The following is a 23353-nucleotide window of genomic DNA, read 5'->3' as shown; positions in this document are numbered from 1 at the left end:
CTTGTGAATCGGGGTCTGTCTTCACTGGCAGACCTGTGAACCAGTAAGCTGTTGTGTAGCAGCTCAACGCTGTGCTACCACCATCATCCTCAATGGGAAATATTAATTGCTCCTGTGGTTTACACCGGGCTCAGTAGCTTTCCTGCCTGCTGGGTATGTTCAGAGCAAATCTACCAAATTAAGCTTTCTCGGAGCTGTAGGCACAGGGACACCTGAGGCCATGAATATCACTACACACATAGGCAAGGAGACAGCTCACCCAGGAGATCAGCATCTCTGCTGGTGCACGGTAGCACAGCTGCAGGCACTGACGCTTTGCAGCAGAAACACCAAAACTGCAAAGTGCAACTGAGACTATACCTGAAGTGAAGCTTGAGGCAGTTTATCCCTCTTGATAAATTAGGATCTACCATCCTGCAGGGTTTGGTTTGAGACACAGGTGATCCAGAGCATGTCTGAAAGCATTACAGCTAAGTGTTTTACACATTTTTATCAGAACTCACCTCCAAGGTAAAACCAAAGTCTACTTTTCAGTGATGGCAGCAGGTCCCAGGTTTTCAGCTGGTGATTATACTGATTCTTGTGACAATAAATAAGAACCTAAGTGCAGGCTTTGCTCTTTGGTTTTGCAGAAGCCTCCTTGATGAAATATGATTACTAAGGCATGGAGGAAGCCACCTGTGTGTCCCTTACGTAAATGAGAAGGGATGGAGAATAGCTCTGCTTAACTAGTGAGAAAGCTCTCTGAAATCTTCTCAGTTTAAATGCAACTTACGCAACCCAACTTGTATCTCTTGCCCTGATTCTAAAGCATGCATCATTTTAAAGAACAGTTCTGCTATCAGTGCCCAAGGCTGCTGATCTGAATTTGTGCCAGGCAGAACATTTATGACAGAAATAGTATGTAACTCTGAAATCAACATCCCTGGCCTCCAAAGAGCTTAGGAACCCATCCTGCACATCTTGTACACCTCCTCGGCTTTAGTAAGCTAGTGATATTTATTACTTTAAAACATCCTGAAGTATTTGTGAGATGGACACCCGAGAGACTTCTTGTCCTTACTGCCATGCTGCAGTATTTCATTGCACATTTGCTTTTCAGATTTATAAATTTTCCTCATGGGCATAATCCTAGGATTTATCATTTCCCAGCAGCATCATTTTTACTATCAGAGCTCAGCAGAGAGTTAGTGTGGTTTGGTTTTTTTTTTTCCTTTTTCTTATCTTGTGACAGTTCAAGATTTAAAATGTCTCAGTCCCCAGCTAAGATAAAACCAACATTTCAAATCTCAGAATCTCCCCTGCTGGACATGGGTTGAATTATGGAGGCCAGGAAAGTGCAGTTTTGGCTGGCTTAGACTTGCAGCCTGGCAGCCATTAAGGGAATAGGAGAGCAGCCTGATTGCTCTGTGTGAGCTTAGAGGAGCTCTTAAACAAGAGGACAGTCCCTTGGCTTCCCACATAGTTTGGAGTGGCTTTAAGTTTGCTCATTCATTTGAGCAAGCTGTCGAAGTTACTTTCTTATTAGAAATCACTATGTGAAGCTCTGGGAACACATTCCAGCTTGTCACCCATGTCTTCTCCCCTGGGAAACTGGGTTTTGGTTGCAAAGTTCTGATGTTCTGATGCTGTGAGATTGATTTAGTTGGGGATGGAAAATGGCCTGCATCTTTCCCTGTGAAATAAACACTATCCCATATATTCAGGCTCAAACTCGAAATGCATCGTGAGCAGCAGCCTGATGAAGTTTGCAGATATGCAGACAGCCCTACACTTGTATAGAGTGTTTATAAACATGAACAAAAGTCAAGTACAATACTGGTTGCTCAGAGCTACAATTTGAACTTGAGCCAGGACTAATCTGAGAACTCATCAGTTTGATTAAAGCCTTTTGCACAGCTCGGCTAATCATGTTGCAGTGCATCAATTTAGCTATTGTAGCCAAAAATATTTTTTGGATAAGCTGACTAAATGTTGCTGGTAATTAGATGTCAAGTAAACACCAGCATTAATCCAGGTACAGTAAAAAGCAGATACATTTTTAAAAGAAAATGGTAATTATCAAGATAATCTAGCACTCTTTGATTGTTGGTGGATACCTTTTAAAAATAAATCAACTATGTCAGTTTTCTGTGTATTTCTCTGTGCTGGAGATTTCACAGTATATTTACATGTGCGTGACGGTCGTGTTTGCTCGCACCCTGCCAGCTGAGGTTAGGGACTCTGGCCAGGAGCAGCAGTTTTGTGCCGCAGCACGTTGCCTTCTCACCCTCCCAGCGAGCTGACAGGTTACCTCAGGCAACCATGACACAGTCAGAGCAAAATATGAAGTTACCCAGAGTGTGTTTCTCGCTCAGTGTATTGGATCCATCTTCACTCTCATCCTGGGGAACCTCTAGCTGTTTCTCCAGGAGTCTAAATCTCTTCAGAGAAATTATTGGAAAACAAATAGATAAAGCATCTGTCTGGGAAATGACGGAGTTGGCAGTGCTGCTTATCACTAGCTTTCTCTAATGTTTGAATTCTTGCTTTTTGACCTTAGTGATTTCTTTGTATTTGTTCATTTGCCTCCAAAGAAAAAAAAAATCAGTTGGTAATCAGCTCTTGCAGTCTTGTGGAAATGCAATTGCAATAGGATCTCTATGAGGCACTGAATTAAAAGCTGCTTTCTGATTACACCAGATCAACTGAGCTCTAGCAGTGCTGTCAGCTGCTCCTCTCGTTACCCATCGCAATCTGTGTGGCAGAACGGTCCCCTGGGCCTCTGCTCAGTCATTTGCCTGGCACAGCCCAGCATGCCACTCCTTCATTGTGATAGCCTGTTATTTTAAACCTCTCCTTTGTTGTTGCTGTTTTTCATGTCTGCTCTGGAAATGCAATCGTACAAGCAAGATGATTAAGCCATCTTTAACTATCTCTGGTAGTCGGGTTGTTTCCACTCTGTAGCGTGTCTTGTTAGGCAACAAGTGAACTGCTCTGTCATGCTATGCTAGCAATGTATATTTAAAAGAGGATTTATCTTCCTACTAACAATCTTGTTCGAAAGAAAAATATTTCTTGATTGTTCTTACTGGTGCAACTCCTGTATCCTTACAATGCTTGTAAAGCAGAAAAAGGAGTTGCATCTGGTGCTCGCATATGGCAGAGTGCAGTTGGCCCTGGGTTCAGCACTGTGTGTGTAATGCAAAGCGCTGCAGCGAGCTGGGAAACGAGCGCACAGAGCTTAGGGTTGTAGATGCTAGAAGCAGATAATAAATCAGAAATGACATTTTAACCATGAAATCCTCTTCAGGCTCTGGCAAGTATAGAATATTTGGACTGCAGCTGAAAAGTGGCACTTGAGGAAACTGGGTGAAAGAGAGACAAATTAACTGCAGGAACTACTGGGGCCTGTAGTGGCTCTCACATCTGAAACTCTAACTTCACTCTGCTGTTTTCGGCATGCGTTTTATTCCTCCTTGTAGTTAAAGCTGTTCATAATTCCATACACGTAACTCCATAGTTGAACATTGGCCATGGCAGTTGAGCCGGTAAAGCCTGGGATTATTATTTATGTTCCCTCAGTGAAGCCAGGATTTCCTTCAAACGTGTCACCTTTGGGCTGTGATCCTGCACTGGTGGAGTCGCTGACCTTTACTGTGACCGTGCATGAGGATGAACTCAGGCTGTGAGGGTGCTGGCCCCGCTGTGGGGAGGTGACGGGGCAGCCCTGCGGGCAAACGCCCTGCGCTGCTTTTTCCACAACAAGGGATACAGCCCTGGGGTCTTGCTGGGGCAGCAGATGGGCAGGACCCGGCCCGGGACATAATGCAGTTCAGGTTCTAGCAGCAAAGGCAAACACTAGGCAAGATGACAATAGGAACTGTGACACTGCATCTGTTACATGCTCCTTTCTGTACTTTCACTCTATACTAAATCCTGAAAAGCCATGTTTCTGGCCTTGGCTGTTCGTGTTCATTGGTAGAGCAAAAATTCCCTCTGCTTTCTGTGATGAGCAAGGACCAGGACAGCAGCAGATGATGGTGAACACCATTTGATTTAAGCAGCTTTGTTTATGGTCAAACCATTCGCTGTTACCCTTTAGATAACTCGGTAGCAATCCCAAAGGATCTGAGGGTTACACATGTTCCCATCTTTGGCAATCTCAACTATTCCTTTGCAAGCAGTTTTATATTTGTAGCAAGTGCCTGCTAATGATGTTGTTCTCTCACCCATTGGGAAATTAGGGTTGTCCTTTGGGTAGGTTCTGAAGTCAGGACTATCCCCAGGATGTCCCCATGGGACTGGTAGAGAAGGCCCCATCTGACCCCACTGCTCCAGGATAATGCAAAGCAGAAAAAGGAGTTGCATCTGGTGCTCGCATATGGCAGAGTGCAGTTGGCCCTGGGTTCAGCACTGTGTGTGTAATGCAAAGCGCTGCAGCGAGCTGGGAAACGAGCGCACAGAGCTTAGGGTTGTAGATGCTAGAAGCAGATAATAAATCAGAAATGACATTTTAACCATGAAATCCTCTTCAGGCTCTGGCAAGTATAGAATATTTGGACTGCAGCTGAAAAGTGGCACTTGAGGAAACTGGGTGAAAGAGAGACAAATTAACTGCAGGAACTACTGGGGCCTGTAGTGGCTCTCACATCTGAAACTCTAACTTCACTCTGCTGTTTTCGGCATGCGTTTTATTCCTCCTTGTAGTTAAAGCTGTTCATAATTCCATACACGTAACTCCATAGTTGAACATTGGCCATGGCAGTTGAGCCGGTAAAGCCTGGGATTATTATTTATGTTCCCTCAGTGAAGCCAGGATTTCCTTCAAACGTGTCACCTTTGGGCTGTGATCCTGCACTGGTGGAGTCGCTGACCTTTACTGTGACCGTGCATGAGGATGAACTCAGGCTGTGAGGGTGCTGGCCCCGCTGTGGGGAGGTGACGGGGCAGCCCTGCAGGCAAACGCCCTGCGCTGCTTTTTCCACAACAAGGGATACAGCCCTGGGGTCTTGCTGGGGCAGCAGATGGGCAGGACCCGGCCCGGGACATAATGCAGTTCAGGTTCTAGCAGCAAAGGCAAACACTAGGCAAGATGACAATAGGAACTGTGACACTGCATCTGTTACATGCTCCTTTCTGTACTTTCACTCTATACTAAATCCTGAAAAGCCATGTTTCTGGCCTTGGCTGTTCGTGTTCATTGGTAGAGCAAAAATTCCCTCTGCTTTCTGTGATGAGCAAGGACCAGGACAGCAGCAGATGATGGTGAACACCATTTGATTTAAGCAGCTTTGTTTATGGTCAAACCATTCGCTGTTACCCTTTAGATAACTCGGTAGCAATCCCAAAGGATCTGAGGGTTACACATGTTCCCATCTTTGGCAATCTCAACTATTCCTTTGCAAGCAGTTTTATATTTGTAGCAAGTGCCTGCTAATGATGTTGTTCTCTCACCCATTGGGAAATTAGGGTTGTCCTTTGGGTAGGTTCTGAAGTCAGGACTATCCCCAGGATGTCCCCATGGGACTGGTAGAGAAGGCCCCATCTGACCCCACTGCTCCAGGATAATGCTGGGTGCCTGGTTGGTGACAGATCTTAAAAGGGAGCAGAGGACTTAGAAGGAAGGTGAGAAACCCATCATAGTGCCCAGGGCTGCAATGTAGAGAGCACTTATACCACCATATAGAATCATAGAATGGTGTGGGTTGGAAGGGACCTTTAAAGGTCATCTAGTCCAGCCCCCCCTGCCATGAGCAGGGACATCTGCAACGAGATCAGGATCTTCAGAGCCCTGTCCCCCCTGACCTTGAATGTTTTCAGGGCTGGGGCTTCTCTGGGCAACCTGTTGCAGTGTTTCACAACCCTCATTGCAAAAAATGTCTTCCTGTTACCTAGTCTAAATCTACCCTCTTTTGATTTAAAGCCATTACCCCTTGTCCTATCACTACAGGTCCTGCCAAAAGTTTTGTCCCCATCTTTCTCAGAAGCTCCCTTTAAGTACTGAAAGGCCGTAATAAGGTCCCCCAGAGCCTTCCCTTCTCCAGGCTGAACAACCCTAGCTCCCTCAGCCCTTCTTATGGCTGAGCTTAATCCCTGTGGACACTGTATCTGAGGTATGCCCGCTGAGATCTGGAATAATGGAGTACTTTCCAGTTTCACGTGAAACATCTGGGATTTAACCTGATTGTTACAAAGGAACAGATGCTAATTACAAAGGCAGCATGGCCATGGCAGATGTCAGGTCTGAGTGGCATTACTAGGAGAGGTGCAAGGCAGAGCACATAACACAGCTGAGCTTGTAAGCTCTCATGTCTCCTGCACAGACCTGCCTCAGCAGGACCTGCAGCGGTGGTGACATCCGCACTTCTGAGCTTGTCCTTGGCATCCTGGGCTCCAATTTCATTAGTCGATGGGATTTCATTATGGTCAGAAGTGTATTGGAATATGTACAATAGTGCAATACCAAGACTTCAGCAAATAACTTTCTTTTCCTGCTTTCAATAAAAGTTTGGACATGATTGCTCTCCCTTGTTCTTGACTCTCCCATTCAGTATCTTCTGTTGGGAGTGGAGCTCCTCATTCATCCCCTAAATTAGTCCCTGAAGGATGCTATTGCAAGTGCAGTTCTGTATGCTATTTTGACAGAGGTCAAGAGAGGCTTATCAAAACCACATCTTAAGAATAAAATAGAAAGGAGTCTCTTTGGGGCAACTAGGCCCTTGGTCTGTATCCAAAGCTATGGTCAGAGCAGTGCTTTTAAAGACTTGAGCACAAGGAGTTGTTCTAGCCATTGGCAGTTGCCCCCATTCCGGTGATTAAATGCCTTTTGTTCTTATTTTGTCTTGTATAACTGAAGTTTCTGCAGTGTGCCAGCTTTAAAAAGTTGCGTACTGTTTCACAGAATCACAGAATGGTATGGGGTTAGAAGGGACCTTTGGAGATCCTCTAATGCAAACCCCCTGCCAAAGCAGGTCCACCAAGAGCAGGTTGCACAGGATGGCATCCAGGCAGGTTTTGAATGTCTCCAGAGAAGAAGACTCCACCACCCCCCTGGGCAGCCTATTCCAGTGCTCTGCCACCTCAAAGTAAAGAAGTTCCTCCTCATGGTTAGGTCAACTTCTTATATTCAAGTTTGTGCCCATTTCCTCTTGTCCTATCCCTGGGCACCACTGAAAAAAGACTGGCCCCATCCTCTTGACACCCTCCCTGTAAGTATTTATAAGCATTGATCAGATCCCCCCTCAGCCGTCTCTTCTCTAGACTAAAAAAACCCAAGTCCCTCAGCCTCTCCTCATAAGAGAGATGCTCCAGGCCCCTAATTATCTGTAGCCCTCCAGCAGTTCCCTGTCCTTCTTGAACTTGGGAGCTCAGAACTGGACACAGTACTCCAGATGGGGCCTCCCCAGGGCAGAGTAAAGAGGCAGGATGACCTCCCACGACCTGCTGGTCACACTCTTCCTGATGCACCCCAGGATGCCATTGGCCCTCTTGGCCACAAGGGCACACTGGTGGCTCATGGTCATCCTATTGTCCACCAGGACTCCCTGGTCTTTCTCCTCAGAGCTGCTCTCCAGCAGGTCAGCCCCCAACCTGTACTGGTGCATGAGGTTATTTCTCCCCAGGTGCAGCACCCTACACTTGCCTTTCCCTGCATGAGAGAACCCTTGCCTGCATAAAAGCTGAGGGTTTTCCAGCTCTGCCACAGAAGCACCTCCGGAATGAGCAGCTAAGGGAAAACTTCATATATCCAGTGTTCTTAGAAAGCAGCCTGTGTCCCTGGGCAGCGTGAAACAGCTCATCCAAATCTGCTCTTCTTATTGTCTGTATAGGGTCCGACTTTTCTAGTAGTGCACAAGTTTGCCTGAAAACATTATCTCTTCTTCCTTAAGAATTCATCATTTGTGCCTCTGCTTATTCCCTGCATGAAGTCATAATCCTCTATTTACGATATCACAATGGGTTGCTGTGGAAATGATTACTAATATTAATAACCCAAAGAGGATGACATCAGGTAGGGAATTAGCAGAAAGCGCAGATGAATGCTGACTTCTGTAATGCAGCAACAAAGAAAAGTTAGTGAAATCTAGAGAACAATTGACAGCTTGCCCCTAAAAATAACTTAAAAAAAAAAAGATGAGACTTTGCAGCTCTCAACTTTATAGATAGGATGATTAGTCAATTTATAAAATTCTGTGCACTTTTCCTTTAGCTCATATTTGCTTGCTCCAGGTCAGATCCTATGAGATTGCATACTTTCAGCTCCTGATTTTCCATTACTATATGAATTATTGTTGTACAGCCTCTCAGAGGACAGAAGTACTGAGTACCAGATGACCCGCTACTTTAAAAAGGCAACTAGTTGTGTTTTTCTTTAAATTAAAGTTAGATGTGGTAATAAGCATACTATGCTTAACTGAGTGTCACTGCTGTTCAGTTTGCATATATGCAGGAGACTCTAGTCTTTTGGAAGATACAGACTCAGAAGTATATATGTATAGAATAGAGAATGTTATATTAGTCAGTTAATATTTGTTTTTGTAAAGGGCAGCAGAAGTGTTCCTTTCAATACATATTTGTTGTCACCAGTAAGGCTGTTGTCCACAGAAGCTGGGTCAGAGGCTGATTGAGACGATGTCATTTGACTTGTGTAAATGGGGACTCATGTTTCTATTCCTTTGCTGCTTTCTTTTTTTTTTCTTTGACTATTCTCTCGCTGTGTTCCTGTTCCAAAAGGCAGGATGTTCGTCCTCTTGCCTTCTTGACAACAAGAAACGTAAGCTGCTTCCTTTTCCCCTGCTCAGGTCGTGGTTTCCCTTTGCATCAGTCCTTGGGCCGAGCTGGCCAACAGGTGACAGGGTGGCCGTGGCACCGGGTGGTTCAGAGGGGCAGAGCAGCAGAGGTGTGAGCAGCATGGGGTGCCCATCACATCTGCGGTGCCGCAGAAGGTGTCCTGCGCCAGGAAAAGCCGAGGAGCAGGGTGGGAGAGGTTGCTTAAAGAACTCTGCCTTCTGGAAAACATGACTGAGAGGGTGCAGCAGGGAGGAAGAGCCCAAAGCCCAGCTGCTGAGAACATGGGTGGTAGGTGGAAATTGAAGTAACGCTCTGGCTGTGTATGGGCTAAGAAATTTCACGTATTGACCATGGCAGACTGGGGCATCGCTCATTTCTAATAGCTCTAGAGTGCAGTTTTTCTGTTGCATTTGTGGGTTCCTGCATTTGCATCCGTAGGGTCTATCTCTAGAAGACTTTTCGATGTCTGACAAGAAGCCTTAGATCATTCTACTGTGATTTATGCTGCTCAAAGTGGCTCTCTTGTCCCCTTTCTACTGTGTCTACCCCACTGTTATCTCGCCCGCCTGTCTGCCTTTCTGGGATGACACTCCTGATAGATCTTGACATTTAAGCAAGATCGCTGGCTTTTCCAGCTCTGCTCTTCTGTCCCCTCTGGTCGGCCTGCCCAGCAATTCATGGTCACTGTTGGCACTGCTGCATTTCAAGGAAACTCTGAGAAGCTGTTGAGTAGTAGCGTTGTTTGTATGGCAGGCTGAGTCCCTGCCCTCGGGCATAGCTCTCCAGCCCCACTCTGTCCTGTGCTTTCTTGCGTTGAACCCTAAGGCTGTTGCTTTTAATTTTCAGTGCCAGTTGTTTCTCCAAATATGAAGAAGTGAGGAACAACCTAACAGGCAGAGATAGGGCAATAAAACAACAAATTGTTGTTAATGAAATTCAGTGTAGATAAGTGTAAAGTGATGTGCAGCAGGGACAGGGAGAATGACAGTGTGAACGTCACATACAAAATAATATGCTCTGACTGATCATCACCACAGAAATGAGATCCTGGGCTTGTTGGAATTGCCAGCTCAGCTGAAAATCAAATGAAGAACATAATTATGCCACTGATTAAAGTTGTGGTGCATCTGCATGTTGACTGTTGTGTGCACTTTGTATGCTCAATCCTTCATTCCAAAAAAGATAGAGTAGAACTGGAAAGATTCAGGGAAGTGCAATAAGGATGGATGGATACCTGGAACACCTTGCCTAAGGAGACAAACTAAGCAAACAACGACTATAAACTGAAACAGAAACAACTAAGGTGGATTGATCAGTGCCTATAAAATCAGGAATGATGTGGAAAGGCGACCAGGGATCAATTGTTCATTGTCTCTTCCAGTGCAAGAACCAGGGGAGCTCTGAAGGCAAGGGGCAAGTTCAAAAAAGGAAGGAAAATGCATGGTTCCTCACACAGTATGTGTCTGGACTCTGAAGCTACCTTGCTACAGGTTCAAAAGCCAACTGGACAGACTCCTGGGGCAGTGCTGTAGGTGGTGTCACTCTGTATGACAGCTGTGAGTTGAGGTTCCCGGGAACTGCTCACCAAATCTTGGTCTGTTTCAGTAATTGTCTTAGGATCCAGAAGTGGGATATTGTCACCTCTCATGTAGGAGTGGGGACCCCCATCATGCAGCACTAAAAAAGAAGCTCTTCCGGGTTCTGCAGGCATTTAAAAATGGCAGGTTTGATAACCAGCAGTGTTTTCCAGGTAGCAAGCAATAATTTACCTTTCTCTCTCAGTCCTCCCTCCAAATGGCAGTGTCCCGACCAGGTGCCTCTCCTCATCTTTTGCCTTAAGTGTGTAAAGGCATAAGCCTGGTGGTGTTCCCAGACAAGTGGTCCTTCCTCCAAGCAGAAGAGAAGCACAGTGTCCTTCCAAACGGCCAGCCAGGCTGGGGGGATGTGGCTCCACGTTCCTGAGTTATTCTTCTCATCTGTGTTGGGTGCCCTGCACTACAAAACCACTTCATTTTCATCATTGCAGGCAAAATCTTGATGTAGCTTCTTTTCTCACAACTTTCAGTGTCTTGGATTAAAATACCCCAATTTGCTCTATACCCCAGGCCAAATGTTATTTAAGCATCAGCGTAAAACAAGTGAAACTTTAATGTGCTTGGAAAGGAGAAAAAGAGATGGGGTAGAAAACATATCTGAAATAGTTTTAAGTGAATAGTTTTATTTTAAGAATTCTGTGACTTGAAGGATTTGGGAAAGGGTGGCTGAAATCTGGTGAGGGAATGATCCTGTGGTTGTGGGGTTACGCTCATTTGACCTGGGCTTGTGGTTTGATTTTTTTTCTTTTAAATGTTGGGTGCTAAGGGAGCAGGGGCTAATAAAAAACAAAAATCAGAGCCTGAAAATTTCTGCTTCTGCTGCTTTATCAACATGCCACAGGCATTTTTAAGTGCAGCATTCATTGCCGTGTTAGCAAGAGGAAGATTCACTGTGTGTTTGGTTTTGCTTGTGGGGTGTTGGAGATACAAAGGCACGTTTGCAGGTGTGGTGGGTTTGGTTGCTGTCCCGGATGGCAGCCGAGCTCAGACGGGGGATGATCTCTCATGGAGGGGGGAAATTTGCAACGAGGCTTGGCCTGTTTTAAAAGAGCATGCAGTCATCTTAACTCTGTCAGTGATAATAGGCCCTAAACGCATGCACATTTTTCCTTCATGCATAATGCTGCTTCATATTTAGGATTATTTAGCTTATCCATTACCTCAGTTGTCTGAGGACACACTGTAAAAAACTATAGAAAAGGCATTTTAGGCTATGCGAATGACTTCAACATAAGGAAAGCATGACTAAGGGCTGAGAGAATGTGCAATGAAAATTACCCTTTTCAGGCTGAAGAAAATTCCCAGAAAAACTAGGCATGCGGGAAATGCCTGGCTCTTAACGTAGCTGGTCGTACAGCGTTCGTGGGCAGAAAGCCAGCCCTCCACAAAAGCATTGTGCAAGTGCTATAGTCTTTGTAAACTTGTCATTTCCCCCAAAAATATGTATTTCTGGGGTCTATCTGATAGAAAATACAATCAAAGGACCTTGCTTTTATCTCTTTCTCTGCCTTGGAGTCCTATCTGGCCAGGCACATGTGCTCAATGACTTTACATAATACAAATATGGAGAACCCCACAGGCATTTAAAATAACTTGATTGTGTCGTATCGGTGCTTTTCTGCTGCATCCAGAGTTCCCCCGCGAGGCAGGTTTGGGATGTTATTGCCTGGGCGCTCTCTCAAGAAAGTGGTTTTTGAAATTTTATTTCAACATGCAGGCATAGTTGTACCAGCGATGAAAGCTTGCAAATATGATTTCCTTCTTATCTTAAGAAAAGAGGAAGAGAGTAATCTTGTATTGTCAAACCTCCAGTTACTAATAAATGCTTTATTGCGGTGGTGTTGGAGCTAGCTGAGATCTCGTTCCCACTCTTGCAGCTGTGTACTCAAACTCCTGTGTGGATTCATCTCACTTCCCTATGTACCTGAATTAATTCAGCCACCATTTCTATGATTTTTAATCTTGAAAACAATCCTCCTAATGTGCCCTCGCCATCATCCCCCAGGCTCCCCGAAGCTGGTTCCTGAGGCACAGCCAGAGCCCCCTCACTCCTCCTTCATTTCTGCTTGCCACTCTGTTCTCACTCCAGCATTTTATGGAAGCAAATAAACGGGAGATGTGTCCGTACCCTTCTGCTTAAGAATTAATTCATAATTTCATATGGAAATGTTTCACAGTGATTCAGAATGTATTTCTGATGGATGAGCTGTTCCTACAGAAAACCTACAATGTGAGGATTCTGTTTCCAACAAGGCCTGGAGAAAGCACAATTGTCTGGGAGCTGCGCAAAAACCAGGCGTGGTGGCTTTTCCTCTATAGATATGTGTATTTCAGTGCAGGTTTAATAAATATGTTTCCTTAATCTGGGTTTAAAAAGATTATGTAGGGAAGAAAAGAGAAGCTGCAGGTAGAGGACAAGTCTGCTGGCTGTGGTTACTAGGGAGAAGAGTTGCACTGGGTGCAAGCATGTCACCTGCTGCTCGATGTCTGCAGCATCAAGGAAAGCATAATAAAATACATCTTGGCAACATCACAGAAACAAAACTATAATTAGGAAAGTCAACTACGGTAAGCACCGTAATAAAAATATATCTGGTGAAGTAAAGGTGCAAGGACTTTTCCCCAGAAAAAACACATTAACCTTTTATGGAGGTAGATGTAACCTTGGGAACTCAGGAAAGTTTTGTAATTTCAGAAGGAACAAGAAATGACAATCTGATAACACTTCCTCAAGAATGCAAGGCATTCTTCCTTATGAGTTTCATGTTCAGCGGGATGTGGATGACTCAGGCTACAACATGAAAAATGTATCCAGACCTATAAAGGAATTACTGTAGGTGTGTGCAAGCGGGAGTTGCTTTGTTGCTTCCTAATATGATGTAGATTGTCCTTATAATTTAGTTCCATGTAATGTTTTTTAGTGACTGAGTAGTCAAATGAATTTCCAAATAATTTAAAAATTAGTTTAACTGTGCCTAAAATCAAAGTCTGCTTTCTGCCATGTGATGTAAATCTGTGGGCTTTCCCCGAGAAGGGAATTTAGTTGAAAAATGTTGTTATGAGAGTATCAGTTTATTTTTAAGATATTAGTGTGAGTATCTTTAAGTGGAAAAGAACCCTTTCTGTTTGCATCTTTGCAATGCATGTGGGAACATAGCGGGGCTAGGCGAGGAATTGAAACACTTGAATTTGCTTAGGCTTTCAGGAGGACTGAAGTTTTTGACTTTGAGCTTTGTTCAGTTCTGTGTTATTTTAGGTCTCTGTCAGGCTGAAGCTGATGTAAAGCTGGAACAGTACAATGGGGAGTCAGGCGTCTTGTCTCCAGGCTTTTCCCATCTTTATTAAAAAGTTGAGTTTGATCCAAAACACAGGATCTCAGGCTTCTCGTGTGCTGACAGTCTCTGTCTCTGAAATTCCAGCCAGGATCCAAATTTGTGTATGAGCCCTATATTTATAAACCAAACCTCGGAAACCCACCAGCTCTACTGTTCTGAGGAGATTATTGTGTTGTCCCCTTGGGAACGAGGATTAGCGCAGACATGCCTTCTCACTCCCCAGCACAGGTGCTTAGTGAAAGAGTAACTGCTTGGAAAGCAGAAAGGAGGTCCTTGAAAAGAATTAAGATCGGGCTGATATCCAGGCTGGGAACTGTTCCTGTCCTGTTTATGTTAATTCACACTTGTTTTATAAATATTGAGTGATGGCTGCTTTTTTTGGAAGGTACTGAGCACCTATAGTTTCCATCAATGTGAGCAGGAGTTTTGCATACTCAATGCACGTTCCTTAAAGAAAAGACCTCACGGAGGATGCTTACTGAGTGCCCTGCTTAATCCTGCTGCTTGCAGGAACTGTTTCACAAAGGTTTTCCACTGCTCATTTCAGTTAGGGTTAGCAGATTCTTCCTTGAAGAGCGTAGATGAAAAGTGATCTCCTTACTTGCTGCATAGCAAAATTGGCCCTTGGCTGACTTTGGCAGTCACAATTAGCTATTTTTTTGAAGGCTCTGTTCTCCCACTTGCTTGGGGCTGCTAATGTGTTTGGTCTCAATAGCTGCCCTTTATGTCTCCTGGCAGACCATGCAACAGATGAGCGACCACCGCTACGACAAGCTGACGGTGCCCGACGATGCTGCAGCCAACTGCATCTACTTAAACATTCCCAGCAAAGGCCACGTCCTGCTGCACCGAGCCCCGGAGGAGTACCCGGAGAGCGCCAAGGTGAGAGCCGTGCTGAGGGAGCCCGGGAGACCCCCGGCGTCCTGGCCTCGCCGGGATGTTCCTGGGAATTGAAACTGAGTGCTCCCCAGAATGGGCTCTGGTGTCCCATCCTGGAAATACCAGATGGTGAAGGGTAGGAGGCCTGGGCTCTGTCCTCATCTGCACTACTGATTTAATTACTTTCTCTCTTATGCCTCTGGTGCTTCGTCTGCATAGCCGGAGGTAGCGACAGTTCCCCTCCCTGCAGTGTAGATACCTGTGAATCCCACAGCCAGAAGGCCGTGTACACTGGAAATGTTAGTTAGTGTTGACTACAAGTGACGAGCCGGCTTAGCACCCGCTGATAAATCCATTTCTGTTCATTCACTTAGAGAGAAGGGAAAATAGAGACGTAGAATGTAACGATTTCTGTTCCGTTTTCTTTCCTAAACAGGTATTTGAAAAACTGAAGGACCACATGCTGATCCCAATAGCCAACACAGAACTGGAGAAAGTAGACGGGGCACTCACCTGTTGCTCTGTGCTTATTAACAAACATTCAGAATTATGAGTTTACAGAGTCCCTCCCTTGTACCTGGCAATAATGTTACACACAAGGTAGACGAATCTGTATCCACACTTTTATTGTTTTTATTGACAATCTACTGTACCACTGTGCTACTAACCCTTGTTTACAAATTTTTTGCTTTGTGTATTTTTATTATGTCCTTGCAGATGGTATTTAAGGTGGATGTACGGTTTGGGGGGCACATAACTCTGAAGTATGTTAGTCCCATGGGCTAGCAGAAGACAATTATATGGCTAACCCCTAGCTTTAGTGTTTTAACATATCTGCGTGAAAACTTTATGAAAACCAACTAATTCTTAACATTTCAAGCACCTCTGTTGTCTTTATACTGTTCCTGTCTTTTTTCTCTTGCTTCCTTGCTCTGCATCTTTTTTTCCTTCCTTGGTCCCCTTTTCTTTCAGTGATACAAGGTATCAGGGGGACTGAAGAAAGCTCAATGGGCTCATGAACTTGGTATCTTGTGTGGTAGGGAAGCTTTCCATGCACCACCTGGAACAGTGGGCAATCAATGCTCTGTGCTCCCTGTCTTGGCCATATCACGTTGCTGCTGCCGGGCTGGAATCAGCCTCAGAGACCAGGCAGCAACTTTGGAAAATGCTTCCTCCAACGGGAGCATTCAAGGGCAACGTCTGCCTGGGAAACTTGGATGACAGAGAAAGAGAGAGTAGTGCAGCCACACAAGATACAACCTGCAAGTTCAGGTCCCAATTTGCTACTAATGCCATGACTTTCAATTTGGTGAGAATGGGAGAGAAGTTTTTAAAAAGACCAAATCCCAGGGAGCACCCTGACCACAAAAATGAAAGACTGAGATGCTTTTGGAAAAGTTAAACCTACAAAAATAATCTAAAATATGAGGGTGGGTTAATTCTCTTTGTTTAATTTTTTATTTGTTTGTGTCTCTTCTTTCTGTTTTCTCTTCTTTTGGAGGCCACTTAACTAGCAAAATTCAAAAGAAAAGGGTGATAGAAGGAGTTGAAGGACAGTTATTCCTGGATTATGCTCATGAGTAAGCGAAGCTATTTTTTCCTGAAAGATTGGCATTTGTACTTTATCTGCCCTTGGGGCAGTTTTCCTTGGAACAATAACAATCTTACTTTTTTTTAATTGCATGAATATTTACTGTGGTATTCAGTTAAAACAAATATAATTTTTGCAGCAAATTCCACAACATGTTTACCCACTGAGTCATACTTTTTTTGACCACAGTATAGTGAAGCATACCCCATTGTATTCACACGCTTCTTTGTAAATCATTTGTAAACTAAGGATGAAGAAATTCCCAAACAGAGGCAGTAGTGGGAACTCTCCGGAGACTGACAAATAGTCTGAACATCTTATCAACTTCCTAGACATCTCCTCCACCTTTCCTGAACCACTTGTGGCGTGTTGCTAAGGTACAGTAGGAAGCAGGGGGACCTCAGGAAAACAAACGCTATTAACTGAGCACACACTGGGATGTCCTTTGGAAACCTGCATGCTTTTTGGTGCAGTCATAAGGGAGGAAACGCAAGTACTCATATCCGTAGGTACTCCTCAGCGTATCTCTCACTTCACCTCCGTGGCTAATGAGGAGGAAGCCTCCTGGCAGCTACCACTGTACATGTAAGGCTTTGTGGGCACACCATACATGGTGACAACACCAGGTATCACGAGGGAGAGAGCAATGACGAGCAAGTACGATGTATGTGAGAAGACAGCATGTCCCAAAGGAAGTCTTGAGCCAGGCAAACAGCAAGAGCTGTTTTTATGACTCTGTGCTGTCCCAGAGGGTTCTCCTAATGTTTGCCTCTCGTCTCCTCCATTCCCATGCACCATCATTTAAGCCTGACGTGGGTGATCAGGCTCTAAGGATGTAAACATTGCAGGGGGGAATCTCTTTTTCTGCCTTCCCGTGGTGCTTTTTTAAATATCTGATAAAGTATCTTGCATTTTAAAATGACATGACATTAAACAAAGATTTTTGTGCCAAAAAAGTGGCCCTATAGTATTTAATTGTGACCTTCTAGAGGCGAGCTGTACTCTGTTAAAAACCTGTGCAGCCGTCGGAGCTGTTGTACACAGCTGGAACAGAATCCCCCCGACTGTCCATGCACCTCCTTGGGGCCTGGTCCCCGTCCACATCCTTCAGTCCCTCTTCCTCCTCTCACTAGGGAGCCTCAGCATCCAGCTACACCGGGACAGCATTAGGCTGTGGCATTTCTATTCAATTGATCTCTCAAACTTTCTGTTGTGGTTTCTTTTTTCCTTCCACCCTCTCTCACCTCTCCGCTGTCTCTCCCTTCCTCAAACTCTGGTTTCTAGTTTATGGCATGATGAGCGCTTTTCTCCTTTAACCCCAAGTGATTTTGCCTTCTGTTGCCTCAGTTCTCCTACTGTACTCCTCCCCCTTTGCTGTTCACTCCAAAGTATCCCAACCCGCGGTGGACTATCTTAAACTCACTCTCTCCTTGAGTAGGTGCCAGGAGGGAGGAGAAACTGAGGGGCTCACTTTGGCTCTGAGTGACTTCTTTTGAGCTGGAAGGATGACTGTAAACAGGAGCTATAGATCCAGAGAGTGACATGGGTGACTCCATTTCTTTAGGATTACTGCAGAAAAGAGAAACATCTGTGGTGGACAGTGTTGGTATCTTGTGTCCCTGAAAGCAATAGAATAGGTGACAATGAATTCCCCTGGCTCCGCAAGGGAGGGAGAAGGGGAGTCAGGATCTCGGAGCTGAGAAACATCTGCATTGACAGAGAGGTTGGTCTTTCACCTACTACCATGTAGCTTCCTTGCCTTCAAGGCTGCATTTTGATATACAGGAGGAGGAAGGGAGCAGCTGAGGGACGTGAATTCCCTCGGGTGATGATTTCAAGTTGTATTCAAACTGTCTAACTTCAGGCACAGAATTCAGGTGCTCTAAATCACACCTGCTCTCTCTCTGTTGGTCTCAGTAGGTACCAAAGCCTCCTAACATAGATGCTCTAAATTACATCTTAGCCTGATGCCAGAAGTTACCTGTGCTGGTGGATTGCCCTGACCTCTCCGCTTTTAGCGTTATTCTTTCTTCTGGCATTATAAAGCAAACATATTTAGAGCACTTTTGTGCATTTGCAGTATGGTACTAAGAACTAAAATTACGCCAAATGCTTCTTATTCTTGCTGTTTGCTATTTTTTTTTCTGTTGCCCAAATGAAGAATTCAGTTGTGGGGACATTTCTGCTGTGATACATATGCATCTAATGGGCATCCTGTACATCTTGTCACCAGAACATTTCTCAGATGCCTGATATAAATCATCATCCTAGATTAATATAAATAATAAAATCCCAAACCAAAAAAGGAGACGAGACACTGAACACTAATAGCTGCCCACATGAAACACTTGGTAACAACTGTCAGGCTGTGTGACATAGCAGGCCAGTGCAGAAGTTCTTGAGGTTAATAGCTCAGCAATGGGGATTGAATTACTCATCAAAAGGGTTTTTTTCCTTTGAGCAATCAGTTTAATTCAGTTCAAGTGAAAGAGCTACAATGTGCATTATAGATCTTTCACGGATGTTATCTTTGCTGAGAGTTTAGGGGGAGCTGTGATATGTGGGTTTCTTTCTTCACCGGAATGTGAATACAGTGTCTCGCTCTGCAGTGAAAATGTGAATGCGTACTGTTCCTTATAAGATAAACTTGAATTCTTCTATTTCTGCATTTTTGTCTTTTCCATGCTAATATACTCCTTTTGGATCCTAAATAGCTGCCACTGTATGAAGCTATGCTCTGATTTTTTGGTGATTTCCATGTGATAGGTACAGAGCTCATAGGCAACACTATGTCCAGTTTTAAAAACAAAGAGTCAGTGCACAGAATGCCGTTTGTTCACAGCAAATTGGGGATGAAATATTGAAAAAAAACCCCGAGTTTTTGATTTTATTCAGCTCCTTATATCGGTAAAGTCGGAACCAAATTATTTCAACATCAACATTCACATGGAACCATTTGGGGGAAATAATTTACTATTTAAGATTCTCTATTTTTGCTTTTATCAATAAGGAAGCTGAAAAGATAAGACTGCTTAAAGAATGGTATTTGTTAAGTGATTGTGAACAAAGTATCATTGGACCTCACATGTATTTTCAGAAAAGTTTTAACTGGACGTATGATGTAACTTGTATAGGGGTGCATGTGAATTGTGTTAGTCACTGGTTTACATTGTATTGTTCTGCAGTGCACAAATATGACTACTGAACACACAAGTGTTACATTTCATTAAATTTAAAATCTTGTTGCGGTATATAGTTCCCCACTTTTTGTGCCAAAAATACCAGTACATTCCATAACATGTTCTAATAGAGGTTTGCACTTTGATTTTACTTTTTGTGACTCTTGCAGTTTCAATACTATATATCCCCATCACGAAGGAATAAAGTGTCAGTTGTACTGTGCACTGTGTAGTTTTTGCCTTTTGTTTTGAAACTGAAAGCAAATGCATTTAATTTAATACTGTTTCATGCCATCTTTTAATTTGGAAGCTTGTTACATGCCTAGAAATAAAGCCAATTATAGACAGTAGTGCTAAAACCTTTAAGCCTTTTAAAAGAAATCTTGACTCTTTAAAAACAAATCATTATTTTAGACTTTACATTTAAGAATAATGTATAAAGAAGGATATCGTATGCGTGTTCTAGATACAATGGTTGTGACTAAATTTTATTATTGTCCAAGATAACTAAACAGATGTTACTGTGGTATAGTATTTTCTCTGTAGTTCCTGTATTTACTGTAAGTTACAAAAGGTGAAACTACAAAGGTTTAGTGGCATGACCATTATGGTTAAATTATTCACATAGCTCTTGTGTCTTTTCTCCCCCAGGATGTCAAGAGAGGTGACTACATTTCTGACATTGCTTTGTGGTAACATGACAGATGGTCGCATGTTTTATATGTAAATACTACTTGTCGTGTGCTACAAATAGTGCATGTGGGGCTAATCTCTGCTTGTACCCTTGTGCTCTAATATCATTAGGTATTGATACTAGGATTAACGATCTCGGGAGACAGTGCAGTTACTCCATGTGTGTAAGTGCTCATGGGCTTTCAGTGCCACCTTGTGGCAATCCAAGACTCAGAAATCCAAAGCTTCAGAAACCCAACATAAATTAACAGCACTGTAGCGAAAGAATTATATTACTTCCAAACCGTACGGCTTTGCTAGTAATAGGACTTTAAATAAACCATAATCTAATACTCTTATTGCTGGAGAAGCAGGGACAAGGAAAAATTTCATCAGGGCTGATTTAAATACAGCCTTTGTACTAATTTAACTATACTGATTAAAAGTATGATTTTTATACTAATATATTTAAATCAGTGCTATGTCTAATATGGATATGTTTAGCTTGGTGTAATTAATATAAGAAAGTATTGCATGTACATGCATCTTTGTGTACCCATATCTACAGGAGACGGTACCAATTTACTTGAATTTGGTTTTAAATGGCAGTAATTAAAAATAACAAAAGCTATACAAGCCGCTCCCACTTGCCACATAAAGAAGTTCCTCACAGAATTTCAAAAGCAAAAGGACTGCTCTTTGAAAAATTTAGCTGTAGAATATTAGTTGAGCAAGTAGAGACTTCTGCACTTGGATGTACGAATTCACCCTCTGCCGTAAGTACATCCTGCCAAAAAAGCATCAGTCACAGTCTCCTGCATCATAAACTCTGGGCATCCTGAATCTCTCAACAACCTCACCCCCAAAAATTCATGAGCTGTAGGTTCATTGCTGGGGGTTTGTAGTTGCAACTTGCAGATATCCATTTAGTTTGGGCAAAGCCCTTGATCTTGATCTGTAACTAAACCAAACTCTCTCTGCCTGGCAGCTTTTCTCCTCCTCCCTAGGGAATTGTGGGTGTAGAGCCCTGCCGCTCTCAAAAGGGCCAGGGGGGTCCTGCCAGCTCCAAAAAGCAATTGTCCTGAGGCAGGACCCAGACTCTTGAATAAGGACCAGGAGGCAAATTGGGATGGGAGCACATGAAGCTCCCAGGTAGAGTCTCCTGCCCTGCAGTAAGGAGAGGCTGCTGGGGAGGGGCTGATCAATGAGGGCAGAGGGGGAAGAAAACCAGGAGCCAGTCACAGCCCTGACAAGCCGACTGACCTCTCCTCACAAACTGTGACAACGTTGCAACATTTTCTAGGACCAATATTGTGAAAGATTTGAAGAGCTCTGGGTTGTAAGCAGTTTCCAAAATTTATATGGAAATTTACTCTAGAAATGTATTCTAGATGGACATTACATATGTACGTACTCATAAAATCAATGCAGTGTCCAAAATCTTCCCAGCTCCCTTGAAAGAAATAACCCTTGACTCACTCTTCATTGAGGCTCGCTTCTTAATATTGACTTGATGTTAACTTCCTGGAACGAGTTTCTTGCTGAGAGTAGTCTTCTTCCAGCTGCCTGGACCATTAAATCCTGTTAGGGTTTATCAGCATTAAGTCTGCTAAAATATATTCTATTCTTGTATTCTCTAGCCACATGCTCTTTTTCTGGCTTGCTAAAGTTAATTCATTTCAGTTTGTCTCATACATAGCTCAGGAATCCAGAAGCCTAACCCTGCAGACATCACGTGGCTTTGTGCTGCGCCTCTCGCTGAGCAAGGTTATTAACAAGTTCCCTAAATCCAGAATGCATGATAGCTATTTTTATCAGCGGCATTGTACAGAGCCAGCGAAGTCTACAGTATAATTCACCTTGAAGAGGAGGAGCTGGAAGGCACTTGGTTTAATGAACAAGGATTGGAGTCAGGTGCTGGGAAGACGCCTGGCTCCATCTCACTGGAAGCACCAGAGAATCTGAAACCTTTCCGTGTATTTGGGTGCTTAGTACAGATTAGGGAGGATCAATGTAGGCAACTTGGGCTTGAAAAAAATGGCCTGCCCTGCAGCCCTCTGAGCAGGGAAATGGGAGACAAACACCTTGCATTTCAGGTGTTTAATCCAGAGATACACAGGCAGCTTTGAGAAATTCAATCGCACTACAGCAAACAAAGGCTTCTTGGGGTGGGAATAACACCACAGAAGGATGTGGGTTGTGAGCAGATGTGTGCTGCCATGTTACCAGCAATCAGGTGTGCAGGGCTGGATGGTGAGGATGAGTCTAGGAATTTTGACGGGGCAGGAGGGACCGTCACAGCAGTGGCAGGGAGCAAAGATGGTTGGGTGTTTTCTGGCAACCAGTCTGGGGACTGGCTGTGATTTTAACACCCAGCTCTACAGAAAAGAGCCCTGTCACCAGGTAAGAACAGTGACTAGTCCTTTATTTGTCAAATATTCTGGCGGAACCTTTGCTAACCAATGGGTTTATTGAAAAGCTGGGAATGCTAGCACTGTAAAATAGGCATCATTGCAGTTAATATTTGAAGTACTATTGCATTAACAAGGCGTATCAAGCAAAAGGACTTTGCAAAATATGGGAAAACCGGTACTTTTGCCTTACTGACAGCAAAACCCAGTATTGATTGCTTCTATTTCTATACACTTTGATGTTTAACTGCTGGAAATGAAGTTTTCGAGACCGCAGCAATAGCCTGAGTTTTATCTTTGACAGCTTTAAAAAATACCAAGGAATGAAGTTTTGTCTTCTGTCTTTTCTTTAAGAGTTTGTTGCTGCACAGGAGCAGGGCCGGGACTGGGGCACGGGGCTGTCCGGCCTTCGGAGGGATGAAGGGGGAGCTACTGTCTGCTCCATGGTGTACAGCCTGGCTTGTTCTCGCACCTGCAGCAGCCTTGGGAGCTTTACACCAGTGGGTTCAGACCGCTGTCAGTCCCTACGATCTGCTGTAAATCCCCATGCCCTCCTATCACCAATCGTTTATCTTAAAAACGCATCATTGTCATGTAGATAAACCCCAGCCCTTCCGTGCAGCGTTGCTAATAACCCCAGGAGCTGCAGGCCCGAGGCACCCGCCCCGACTCATCGTTTCCAAACACCTGTTTTAAGGGAGTGGGTGTTAAAAGGCCCTCGGGAGGCCGTTGCGAGCGGCAGACGCAGACGGCTGCCACAGTCTGGTGGAGGTTCCGGAGAAGGGCAGGGTTTAAGCCGTCAGAGGAGCCGCTCCCTGCGCCCAGCAGGCCCGGCGGTTCGTGGCTGCCTGCGGCCGGCAGGAAGAGGGAGAAGCAGCCAGCCCTTGCCGAGGTCGGCTCCCCGCCGCGGGCCAGGCCC

The 23353-nt window shown here is 44.2% G+C and overlaps 1 protein-coding gene across 2 annotated transcripts in view; it reads left to right on the top strand.

Annotated features, from left to right (window-relative positions):
- The window catches only part of DDAH1 (dimethylarginine dimethylaminohydrolase 1), a 69498-nt gene extending 46740 nt beyond the window's left edge, over positions 1-22758 (top strand). Inside the window, exons 5-7 of one of the 2 annotated variants that reach the window (XM_014939353.1) lie at positions 14441-14584; positions 15018-15181; positions 20003-22758. In XM_014939353.1, coding sequence (XP_014794839.1) covers positions 14441-14584; positions 15018-15134 — 261 coding nt within the window. In that variant the 3' untranslated portion in view covers positions 15135-15181; positions 20003-22758. Of the gene's footprint in view, positions 1-14440; positions 14585-15017; positions 19575-20002 lie in introns of those variants that run through there. The other variant, XM_014939352.1, reaches the window with a different exon arrangement.
- Positions 22759-23353: the final 595 nt, after the last annotated feature.

This window comes from Calidris pugnax, unplaced genomic scaffold (genome assembly GCF_001431845.1).
Source record: "Calidris pugnax isolate Ruff unplaced genomic scaffold, ASM143184v1 scaffold18, whole genome shotgun sequence".
Lineage (NCBI taxonomy): Eukaryota > Metazoa > Chordata > Aves > Charadriiformes > Scolopacidae > Calidris > Calidris pugnax.
This window is presented reverse-complemented; position numbering and strand designations above follow the sequence as displayed.